Source organism: Terrapene carolina, unplaced genomic scaffold (assembly GCF_002925995.2).
Source record: "Terrapene carolina triunguis isolate 2854851 unplaced genomic scaffold, T_m_triunguis-2.0 Scaffold211, whole genome shotgun sequence".
Taxonomy (NCBI): Eukaryota; Metazoa; Chordata; order Testudines; family Emydidae; genus Terrapene; species Terrapene triunguis.
Genome location: NW_020664562.1, coordinates 22,955,421 through 22,968,149, shown reverse-complemented (window position 1 = coordinate 22,968,149; position 12,729 = coordinate 22,955,421). Strand labels below are relative to the sequence as shown.

The following is a 12,729-nucleotide window of genomic DNA, read 5'->3' as shown; positions in this document are numbered from 1 at the left end:
CTTCAGTGTATTTGTGATTGTTAGTACATGGCATATGATAAAACAGGATAATTATGCCCCCTGCTGATTGAATTAAAAAACGGATTAACTGAAAAAATAATTTTTACAATGCCAAGTTAGTAACTTGTCTGAGATTTTATGAAGCTTTTTACTCCATCAGTGGCATGTAACAAGTTCTAACTGGTGACTCTGGGCCAAATGCTGGGTGCATAGTCAGTTCTTTACACCACACCACCATGTGTCCCACCTCCTGCTTCCTGGGACAGCAGGGAATGGTAGTGGTAGGGCTGAGATACATTTTACATTCTGAATGCATCTGGTGTCTCCATGTGTCAGTTATGTTTGAGACTTTTTCCATGAGAGGATTCCCCAAAAGCTTATTGCAAAGCCTTCACTCCTCACCTCCTTTCAAGTAACAGAAGTTCAGTACTATGCTATAGTGTCAACAGAAATTTCAGGAACAAATAAGTGTTCGGTGAAGTGCACATAATACAGGTTTTTTTGCCAAGTGATGCTCCCTTATTCCTTGGTTATAGCAGAATTTAAATAGGTAAACAAGTTACTCTTCCCTCTTCACAAACACCCCAGCCACATGGAATTTATCACAGCTAAAGGGGCAAAATGTTGGTGCAAACTCCTTCCTAAATACTGGCAGCACACAGCTGATCTGCAAGGATCCTCTGGCCAATTCAGGAGCCAGATTCATGGGTTATGAAAGAAGGTCACCGTCAGGCAAAGCCACATAGGCAACTCCCAAGGGGAAGGAAAGGAGCAGATAGTATTTTTGTCAGATAAGGGCCTGTTAAATTTAACAACTAAGTGTATTTTTAAACCATTGTTGTACTAAACTAGGACTGTAAAACAACTGAGATCCATACATATTGACCCAGCATGGTGAGTTCATTGCTTAACAGCAAGGTGGGAAGTTTAGAAAGGTGAACTTCATATATTGTAAGTCTTGAAAAGTGGAAGGGAATCAAACTGGAGGCTCATTCTTAAACAGTCTAACAGCATGAAAAGCATAAAAAAGTGTTGTACTGTCTCATTATGCTACTGTCATTGGTAAAGGCTATCCCTCGGCATCCCTAGGTGCCAGCATTCAGTTTGGGTCACAATAATGCTTAACTCTCTGCCATCTCAGTACTAGTTTTCAATAACGTACCTGCGTTTCCATCTCCATCATTCTTTGTTTCATCTCTTTTAGATCTGCCTGACTTTCTGCTTCTCTCAATCGGATTGTCATCAATTCATCTTGCAGTTCATTCACAGTGTTCTTTCTGGATGGATCTTTCCATCTTCCAGCAGTGCGAGCTAGATGACGCTAAAATAATTTATAATGGGTTTTTATCTATATCTATGGACTCTCCTAAAATACTATTACCTCATCTGCTGAAGAATGAAGTACTTCCCAATCCACCACAACAATTTTGAAGAATCAAACAGAAGACTAATATAGCATTACAGTTCATCAAAAGAACTACAAACAGCCACAAGGTTACATAGTTACAAGAACTAAGAGATGGTGGCATGGGGACAGGAATTTTCAATTGGGGCAATCATGAAACTGAAAATATATTCTTAAACAAGAGAAGTTTGAGTATTTCAAACACCTGAATAGCAAGATTTTGCTAAGTTCCAACCTCTACTTGCATTCACTGAAATAGGATCTTTAAAACACTTGTTCTGGTGGGAGGTATACAAGTATAAAGTGAAATTTGTGGCATGAGGTAGAAAGCCCTCATCTACAACTTGGATCAATTTTACATTTTTAAAGTAAAAAACGTATTGTGGCTCCCTCATTTAATATGCCATTTCTGTACAGCTCCAGTCACCAATCTCCTTTACCCATTTCTCAGACTTACATATTCAATTGTCCTGCTTTATTCAAAAATATTTAAGTTTATCAAGAGGTTTATATCCATACCTGCCAGTGTTCCTCCAAATCCTTGACTTGCTGTCTAAGTTCTTTTAGGCCCATCAAAGCTTCTGCTTCTCTCAACTTCACTGCAATCAGTTCTTCTTGGAGTCTGGCAACATTATTCTCATCAGGTAAAGAACTGTTCCTCTGCAGCAAAGAACACCCTCTTAAACATTTAATTGAAGAAGTGTGCATTTAGGAAGTTTTGTTCCAAGATCACCTGGAGTGATCACTATTCCTGATGCACCTTAAGATGAAATGAAAAGCTTTAAAGCTAAATCTGAGACTGTAGATAGAATAAAGTATGGATTTAAGTTAGACAAATAAAATTTAATGCAATACTTAAAAGGCAAGTATTACTAAAATTACATACCAAGATTTCAGACCTCCTGGCCTCTAGATTTCTCATGCTGGAGTTAATGGCATCACTAAAAAGCAGGGCAGGGAGCTGGATTGCTTACACTGTCTTTGGTATTAATAATGCCAACAAAAATGCATGGAAAACAAATCTGAAGGTTTTGAACTCTATTTTTGCTAGGTAAAGTGAAGGAGGAATAGATGTTATACCATTACGGTGATTTTTGCCATTTGAGCCTACACATCTTATTAATGAATGAGATCTCAGATTTTAATTTTTGGAAAGTTTGTTCATCTTTGAAAAAGACAGAAGAAAGTGATGTTGAAAAAAGAAGGGTCAATGAAGATTCAGAATGGCAGCTGGGCAAGGAAACAGATGAAATAACAGGGACAGAAGCAGAACGTTACAGGACAGGAGAAAAAGGAATAAGTCTGGGGGAAACTAACCAGAAAGAAGAGTAGCTGGTAACAAGAACAGCTTGGAAAAAGTTTAAAAATACTAACGTGGAATTACTGAAACAAATTAAAACAATAACCAAAAAGTGGCAGGAAATTTAAAAAAGAAATCCACCTCAACAGGAGCATCCCTGCTCATTACATTGCAAATGTGTGAAGGACTTGAACTGCTGTCAAATACTCAGTTTAATTATGTTGTTCCTCCTCCTCCCTACCATTTTTTTTTTATAGTGTTTAAGAAACACTGGTTGTTTTTTGTACCTTTGGTATATTTGGGGATCATGATGATTTGGCTAACATAGGATTCAGTAGTACCATCAGAATTAACAGATAGTAAATATCCACTTTAACAGCTTCAAAAGGTCTCAGACTAAGTGCTGTAGCTATTTACAAGTGTGAATAGCTACAGTATACCCTGCTAGGCTCCTGAACTATTAGTGCATCAGTGTAAACCTTGGGAAAATGAATTTTTTCCCAGCCTGTATGGTCTAAAGATAGTAGACTGCAGTAGTCAAAGCAACTTTTGGTTATTTTATGTTCTCTCATCCAAGTGTACATGCTCCAGTCCAGAGATGCTGTAACTTTTTATAAAGTTATTTCCTAAAAATGGGTTTTATCGGTTATGGTTATAACTCCTTTTTTCAGATGTACACTGAATTTTTAATTTAAAGAAAATATCATGTCCATGTCTGAAGAGGATTAAATATAGGTAAAAGCTCATCTAAATTTTGGGGTAGGACCCTCCGATCATGAATTTTTATTTGAACACGTTAATGTTTTATGCTTCTTACCCCACCACACACACATGCCCAGCCTTCCAGATAATTTGATTTACCTGTTGAGTCAAGATTTTACTTTTAAAAACACTGTACTCCAGGTCTTACTTTGCCTAAAATATAAGTTTTGATTGAAGTCCTGTAATCTGGTGGGTCTGTCCACCAGCTTGGGGACAAAACAGTCAGCCACAGCCACCTCTGTTTTAGCCTTCTATGCAGGCTTTTATTTTTCTGCCACACAAATGCAAGCTATATAGAAAAGTAACAAAAAGGGATAGTCCTGACGTAGCCTGATACTGCAGGGTCCTTTACACCCCAGAAGCTCAAGAGGTCATGCCCTCCCCTTAACCTCAGGGGGACCATTGGGCCTACCCAACCTGTTACAGTCTTCTGCTGCTGGTCAGGGAAATTTCTGTCTCTCTCCTGTTCCCGCACCCTTACAGAGCTGTATCCTCACTTATCTCTTCCCACTGGGAATCAATCAGTCATTATCTGCTGGTTGGCTTGTTCCCAACTTCTGCAAGGGCTTGCTGTTCCCTGGTTCAACAGACCCTTTGAGAGGCAGACTGCCATACCACAATCCTGTATATGTGGGACTGCCTAGTCCCCCAACCAGTACATCATATCAGTTATATCATTTGGGATTATTTCATCTTATTCTGCAAATTTTTGATGTGCTGCAGATTTTTGTTCTGCAAAGGAAGCTGGATGTTTTGACAGTTGATTGTTAGAGGACAATTGTAACTTTCAATATGCATGAAAAAGGAGGGAGATGGATGTCAAAACCAAAACTAAGACAGTTGAGGTTTTTGGTACTGTGAAGAGGGGGCATCTTTTTCCTCTAAGTAACCCAGGAAATTTTCCTGCCAAACAAGCACTTGAAAATTTGGGAAGGAGGAGAGCTTGAATTCCTCATTACAGATACCTTTGTCAGCAGCTAGCTACGCCCTGCATCAATATCTACCAGTAGTCCAAGCATTGGATGGACACTATCTTGAGGCTTGACAAAACGATCAATAATGAAACAAAATGTTTACACGAACCACCAGACTTCAAAGTGATCACATGGAAATGAAAGGAAAGGGAACTGTTCACACCTGAGTATTGCGCCAAGATCTCTGAAGGCTCAAGCACACATCTTTGCTTTTGGTTACATTCATCTCAGATTTTTGAAGGTTTTTTGCAACCATGAGCTAGAAACCGAACAGGATAGATTTTGGAGTACAATCATGCAGCTAAACTATGGGGACTTGTGTGGTTATTTACAGTGCTACTTTATACTGAGGATCCTGGTTTTGATTTACCTTTTCCATCTCTAGAACCTTATCTTGCATCTCCTTCAGAGCACAATGGGATTCCGCTTCACTTAGTCTGGCTTGGACCAACTCTTTTTCCAGCTGTAGCACAAAGTCTTCACTGTAGCGGGAACTGCACTTATGCTATAAAGTTTGCAAATATACATTATCAAGTGAGAATAGTAGTGTATAAAAGTTTTCACACACTTAAATCTACAAATAAAGTGTGCTCCTGAAAGCTGAAGACTAACAGCAGTATGCTTGACAGTGCAGATAGGTGCAGTACATATTTCTGTCCACAGCTCTTCTAATACACTTCCATCCAGACTCAGATATCCTAGTGCTGTGCCTCTCAACCAGAAACAACCTAAACACACCCAAACATACAGGTCCACATTGTGAGACCATTAATTCTATTGGGTTACTCACATATTTAGTCCCAATGAAGTCAACAGGAATATTTGTTACAGTAACTGATCACCAACGTGAATAAGGGGTTAAGTCTAGCACAGTGATTTTGTGATGTGCAAAAACAAGAGTTTGTGGAAAGACTAGTTTGGCACAGCTGTCCTAGTTACAGTCAGCCTATTAGTCAGAGACCCTTCTCCAATCCTAGTTACAGTCAGCCTATTAGTCAGAAATTTTCAGCAACCTTTCAGTACCCCTGAAAGATTACCACAGATCTTAGCTCATAAATCATTGCTTACTTTAAGTATCAGAGGTGTAGCCGTGTTAGTCTGGATCTGTAGAAAGCAACAGAGTCCTGTGGCATCTGTTAGTCTTAAAGGTGCCACAGGACTCTCTGTTGCTGCTTACTTTAGTGATACAACTAGAATTGTGATATCCTGGGACTCCTGAAGAATCCCTCTCCTGCTGCTCCCTTCAATTGACTTGCCCACCATATTTAAAAAAACAAACAAACAAAAAACACCCACAACTCCAGTAACAAAATGTCATCCTTCTATCCCCCTTCTGAACTAGAATATTTTTGTAAAGTGGATAAAGCAGCCACTTCCAGCAGGGAGGCTTGACTGAGAACTTGTACCCAAGCAGGATGTTACTTCAGTGCAGTCATATTTCACTTCTTGTGACAGCCACATTATAAAAAACGCATTTCTTTCAAGACTGCTTTAGCAGTGCAACAGAGGACTTTGCCGCCACCACAAAGCCAGGAAGATTCACAATTAAATAGTCCTCTGCAGAAACTGCTTGATAGGCAATATCCCCCTACCTGAGAATTTCTCCATGAAGTTTATGGTTCTGTCATTTGGAAAAGATGGTTGTTTAAGTCTCCAAGAAAGCAGTGGTCTCTAGAGTTTTTAGATGTATAAGTGCTATGAAAGTCCAATTTGAGGGGCAACAGTTGAATATAGTTTCTATCATATAGTATCATTAACTATAACACCTGGAATTAAGACGTCGTATATCTGTTTTACTCAATCATCAAATCAGAACATTAGTTGTAATATATACAAACAAAAATACTTCCCTTTTGTCTACGTTTTTCTCAAACAATTTAGTTTCTGAATTAAATAACAGACTTTGCAAAGCTACTGAAGCATAACTTATATTATGGTAGCACTCTACACTTGGACTAGACACTGTACAGAAATAGGAAGACAACCCTTGTCTTGAGGACACAAGCTATAAAGACAGACAAGCAGTACAAGGTGAGCATATATAACATATAAGAAAAGGGGCCATGGTGATGGTTAGCCATTGTTAGGTTTATTTTTTTATGTATCAATTACATTTGTGAGTTGTATCATGGCCTTTAAATTCAGTACCTACAATTACCCGAGAGGAAAACTTATGGTAGCATAGTACAAGTTATATGCCTACAAGTCGACAGTTATATAGGGAGGGGTTGTATACAAACCTCAACGACCAAATCCTACTCAGTTTACTCATGCAAGCAGTCCCATTGTTTCAGTGTGACTACTCATTTATTGCAAGCAAGTGTTGGCCCTAAATAACTGTGACAGAACAAATATGCACTGTAACATTTAGGGACCATCACAAGTATTTTGCTGTGATTATCAGTTTTCTTTTATGACCACACTACTTGAATTCACATCACTTTTCCAAATTTACATAATTAAGCCCCATAGTGAGCTTACTTAAAAATGTATATTTATATTATATATATCCTGTATATATCCTGTATACCATCTTATCAATGATACTTAGACTGTCAAACTTGCTCTGTTATAGGTTTCTTGTTCCAAGTTCTATTTAAGATAGGACATGCAAACAAGAAAACATGGCATTGTTCCTTTAGGTTGAAATCCTCATTTTACTTTTTAACCAAGGTTAATTTACAATAACTCATTTTTTTATGGGAAAGTGGAGACTTGAAAAGCTACTTAAAAAAACTTGTCGCTTTTTACTTAAAAACAGTAATTCCTGCTTCAAGGACATGATTTTTTTTTTTTTTAAAAAAATCGAAGTTTGACGAGGCGCTTATTGAAAGTAAGCTACTTTATTTCTAATTATTTGACAAGTTTCGGTTGGCTTTCATGTAGTCCATTGCACCAAAATGGTCCATGACATGTGGGAACTATTCTAATTTATATGTTTTCTGACCAGTATTTTGTTCCTTATTGTTGTGATATCACAACAGTAACTGAATGCAATTTTGTATTTCAATTCTTTATTTTATTTCAAGTCTGTTTGCAAGTCCTTAACTTTCTGTTGATTGCCCAGCACAGTCAGAATAACCAGGAGCAGATTTTTGCAGCGTGCAGCGTTACAGCTTTTTGCTCATCAGATAATCATGAGATTATTAGAAGAGATTAGATTTTCCGTTCTACATAATGAATTACCAGAATCAGCATCATTTTAGATAATAAACAATTAAGAGTCTACTTAAAGGTGTGATTTTACATTGAAAATTTCACGAAGTCAGAGCAACTTTGTTTTTAGATGCCAGTAACTTGCCCCAGGTCACACAGGAAGCCTGTGGCAGAGTGAGAAACTGAACCCAGATCTCCAAGTCCCAGTCCAATGGAACACACTTAATCCTTGGGAAGATGTTACACAGATGCATGTGTATACTAAAAGTTTACCTCTACCATAGGTACAGCTCCAAGATACATGGAGACCAACGTAAGTGCTGGAACTAGGGATGGTGCGGGTGCTACCGCACCCCCGGGCTTCAAGGCATTTCCATCATATACAGGGTATACCCAGTGTAGTGGGGGTGTTGAGAACCAATGAACCATACAAATTGTTCCAGCACCCATGGAGGCAAATCTCTAGTATTTTCCTCATTTAGCTTCACAAATGGATACATTACTCTAAGTAACCCATTCAGATGTTAAAAACTCAGGAACTGAATTTCAGCCACTATGAAATGTCTTTGGCAGCTGCCGGATTGTCACACATGGCCACATTCCCCAGAAAATGCTTTTGCAGAGATCTACAGTGAAGACATTAAGATTATTGGCTCAGTGAAATCCAGGGCTGTTCACATAGGGTTGCCTGTGGCCAGCAGCTGCACACTCAGTTTTGCTTATAGAATCAGGCAGTATCTTTTCCAAACTACTTAGTTTCAGATTCTCCTTGGGTAAGTTACATTTTGTTTTATGATTCTTTAACAATCAAGCTAAAAAGTTTGCTGCTATGCACACACACAGTATTAAAATGCTTTAGTGAATGAATTTGTATTTCCTTGGTCAACACTATGCTTTTCAATATCACACATTTTGGGAGGTGTTCCTGAAAAAAGCTGCACTCTACGGCATTATAAACATAATTGAATACACGTGCATTAGTCCCCTTCCAGGAAGCGTCACTATTCAAATAGGACATTTACTCCTTTAAATGTCTACTAAGCTTGAAAACTAGCCATCATGAGCTTCTCGAAGATATTTGAAACCATTTTTAACTTGGCTGCACAGGCCCTTAATTTCTAATTTATTCAAATCAAAATTAGATTTAGTTCTAAGTTATGTGATTTAGGGGGAAAATTGAGGTTTGTGTTCAATTGAATTAGACTATAAAATGCATGACAAACTTGCAAACTCAAAAGAAAATTTAAGAAATATTAAAAAGATCCTTTGCTTCCCCATAAGGTTCAAGTTAGAGCTATGTCTAACAGTTTTGAGAGATCGTTAGAGTGATCCCCAGCTTTTACAAATCCAAACAAATTAAATATTGTAGCATTCATATATTTGGTTTTCCAAAAAAAAATAAAAAATAAAAAACAAAAATCTGAAGTTGCCTCATGGGAGAGTCAACTTACTGGAGATTTGTTACAATGAAAGTTTGACTCACCTCACCAACTCCCTTTAAAAATTATCACATTTTTTAGAATAAACTACTAACTTTCAAATTTTGCTGAATTTTGAACACAATTTCCTCCATACTCCCTGCTAAACTGTAGTAAATTTGTGCTAAATCGTCTCTTAATCTTTAGGTTACCCAATGTTTTCAGAGAACTTTGAGAAGTTACTAAAAATTTTTCTTCTTTGAAATATATTGATGAGAGCCCATGAAAATATAAAAATTGTTAATCATCTTCAGATGTCTTCAAGACAACAGCTGTACCAACCAAAGTTTTTGGTTTGTTTTTAAAATTATGTTCCATTTGGCACAAATGCTACCTACAACCTTTTTATTTCAGAATATGGCTGCCTTTACAATGCATTTGCTCCCTTTCCTCACTTGGCAATCTAATCAAACTTTTAGGCGGTTAATTTACATAGTTGCCTTCTATTCGGACATGCAGTTTAGGATCTGGAACAGAAGTTATATCTCAGTCAAATTTTCATGCCAGACTGCTACCTTAATATAATCGGCTATACAAAGAAAAAGGATCTTGTTATCCTATATATAAAACATTGTCAGATGTGATGGATGTGTGTGTGTGTGTGTGTGTGTGTGTGTGTAATGAGCAAGATTGTCAGCATACAAAGTCATCAGTAGTAGTTTCAACTCCGTCCCGTAATTGTCTGAAGAGAGCTTTAAGAAGTTTTCCCCTCCTTCCACAGACACACAAAAGTCCACAAAAACTGCTCCAAAAAGAAGCTTTGGCAATTTGTAAGAGTGTCATTTATTTTTACCGTAAAATTCCTTACAAATATTTAGACTACACGTTTAAGAAAAATCTCAAGGCTGCATACAAGTCAGGGTTCTGGTGTCAACAGGTACACTTGGGTTACATGCACAATTTTATGTGTATTTGTAGTCTTGCAGAGCAATTGTGTAGAAGATATTTAAGACAAAATATTTTACACAGGTAATCTTAAAATAGGGCCTTTAGTCATTTCGTGCGAGCTTGAAATCTCAGATCTCAACAGTTAGAATCAAATCTGGTTAGTATTTGAACATGAGTAATTGCACTTTTCACATCAGCCTGGCTAGCATAATTGCAACTTGGGTAATAGTCTTCCTACCTAAATCTGCTTCCGACATTTCATCTAGAGAAGTTTGCTTTCCCTCCTAAAGTCCATTACTGCTGCTGTCTAAAAGAGACTGCTGCATGAATACTTTCCATTTGTTATCTTAATGTTCAGTATCTATCAAATTTAGGCCCTAATCCTGCAATTCATGGCATACAGATGCAGATATGCGCCCATACACAGTGAACTGCAGAACGAGGGACTTCAACTCTAAGGCCTGGTCTACACTAGGCTTTTATGTCGACTTTAGCGCCGTTATATCGAATTAACCCTGCACCCGTCCACACCAGGAAGCCATTTAGTTCGACATAAAGCTCTCTTTAAATCGATTTCTGTAATCCTCCCCAACGAGAGGAGTAGCGCTAAATTCGACATGGCCATATCGAATTAGGCTAGGTGTGGATGGAAATCGACGGTAATAGCTCCGGGAGCTATCCCACAGTGCACCACTCTGTTGACGCTCTGGACAGCAGTCCGAGCTCGGATGCTCTGACCAGCCACACCCCCGGGAAAATTTGAATTCATTTTCATTTTCCTGTCTGGGCAGTTTGAATCTCAGTTCCTCTTTGGACATCGAGGGGAGCTCAGCAGCAGTGGCAACTATGCAGAGCTCTCCAGCAGAGATGGCCGTGCAATCCAATAGAAAGAGGGCCCCAGCATGGACTGATCGGGAAGTCTTGGATCTCATCGCAGTGTGGGGCGATGAGTCCGTGCTTTCAGAGCTGCGCTCCAAAAGAAGGAATGCTAAGATCTACGAGAAGATCTCCAAAGCCATGGCAGAGAGAGGCTACAGCCGGGATGCAACGCAGTGCCGCGTGAAAATCAAGGAGCTGAGACAAGGCTACCAAAAAACCAAAGAGGCTAACGGACGCTCCGGATCCCAGCCCCACACATCCCGTTTCTACGAGGCACTGCATTCCATCCTGGGAGCGGCCGCCACCACTACCCCACCCCTGACCGTGGACTCCGAGGATGGGATCATGTCGGACATGACAGCGGACGGGGAAGAGGAGGAAGGAGATGAGGAGGACGAGGCAGTCGACAGCGCTGGCACCGCTGATTTCCCCGACAGCCAGGAGCTCTTCATCACCCTTACCGAGATCCCGTACCAACCGTCCCCATCCCTTACCCCGGACACAGAATCAGGGGACGGATCAAGCAGTAAGTGCTGTAAACATGTAAACATTTATTTAAAACAGAACGGTAATATTTATACTATTAACAATGTATATTTATAAAAGTGCTGTAAACTAGTAAAAAAATAATCAGGTACAAAACAGGAATATTTACAAAGGTAACAAATGGGTTTTGCATGATTTCTCTGTCTTAGGCTCTTCTCAATTTAGTCCCAAGTATTTTAAAAAAATTTCACAATGTCCGTTACTACATGATTCCCAGGCCCAAGACGCTCCACTCCAAAGTCCCAGTGCACCTACGCGAAAATCCGGTCAATGTGGCCGGGGATCGACGAGAAATCCTCGTAGGAGAACTCCTCGTAGGTCTCGTGGAGGTAGAGCTCAAGCCTGTTGATCAGGTTCCGGGGTAGGGCGATCTTAGTGGGCCCTCCGTGGTAGCAGACATGTCCCCTCCATGCCACAATCAGGTACTCGGGGATCATGGCCCGACATAGCATGGCGGCATACGGCCCCGGTTTCTGCATGCTTTCCCGCAGCATGCGTTCTCTCTGGGTGTCCGGGATCCTCAGGAGGGTGATGTCGCTCATGACGCCCTGCTTTGAATTAGGGAGGGGACTGTTAGTATTGGGACTGCTTTACAGCCACGCGGTGGAGGGAGAGGGGCAGCATACAGGGATCTTTCCCTGGGACAGCCGCGAGGGGGTGGGACAGGGGCAGAGTTGATGCTGTCCTGATTGCTGGCAGCAGAGACTGGCATTGCTTTCAATGTGAAAGGAGGCCAGTGCTACAGCTGGAGTTTTAAGCAGCCACAAGTCTGCGGCTTACCATTATTGCCCGCTCCAGAAGTTCAGGTCTCCAGCCACAGTTCTCTGAACACTCCAAGACCTCCGCAAGTCCACAGGCACTGAAGGCGACGGCCGAAAATTCGACCTTGTCCTGAGTGCGCATGTGAGAGGTTCAGTGCATGGTCTTGTTCACAGAGAAAGACTAGGTTCTTTGTATACAATTTCATTTATCTGTCTCAGGAATTCACTCCCTTTTTAAAATTCACACAGACACATCTGCGACTGTCTCCCAACCCAGCCTGTCAGCACACTCCCAGAGGCTAGCGCAGATTAGGCGGAGGAAGAAGAAGACGCGTGAAGACATGTTCACAGAACTAATGGGCTGCTCCCGAGCCCAGGCAGCCCAGCAGACACAGTGGAGGGAGAACTTGTCACAAATGCACCGAGCAGTCATGGAACGGGAGGAGAGGTGGCGTCAGGAGGACCAACAGGCTACTGAAAAGCTGCTTGGACTAATGAGGGAGCAAACGGACACGCTCCGGCGCCTTGTGGATGTTCTGCAAGACCGGAGGCAGGAGGACAGAGCCCCGCTGCAGTCTAT

General features: G+C 40.4%; 1 protein-coding gene across 4 annotated transcripts in view; it reads right to left on the bottom strand.

Moving 5' to 3' along the window:
• The window catches only part of LOC113404956 (ecotropic viral integration site 5 protein homolog), a 134,085-nt gene that overhangs the window by 69,926 nt on the left and 51,430 nt on the right, over positions 1-12,729 (bottom strand). For all 4 annotated transcript variants that reach the window (XM_026655881.2, XM_026655880.2, XM_026655882.2 and 1 more), the window contains 3 exons: positions 4,812-4,946; positions 1,925-2,065; positions 1,163-1,321 (listed from right to left, as the gene is read on the bottom strand). In XM_026655881.2, the coding sequence (XP_026511666.1) occupies positions 1,163-1,321; positions 1,925-2,065; positions 4,812-4,946 (435 nt within the window). The remainder of the gene's footprint in view (positions 1-1,162; positions 1,322-1,924; positions 2,066-4,811; positions 4,947-12,729) is intronic.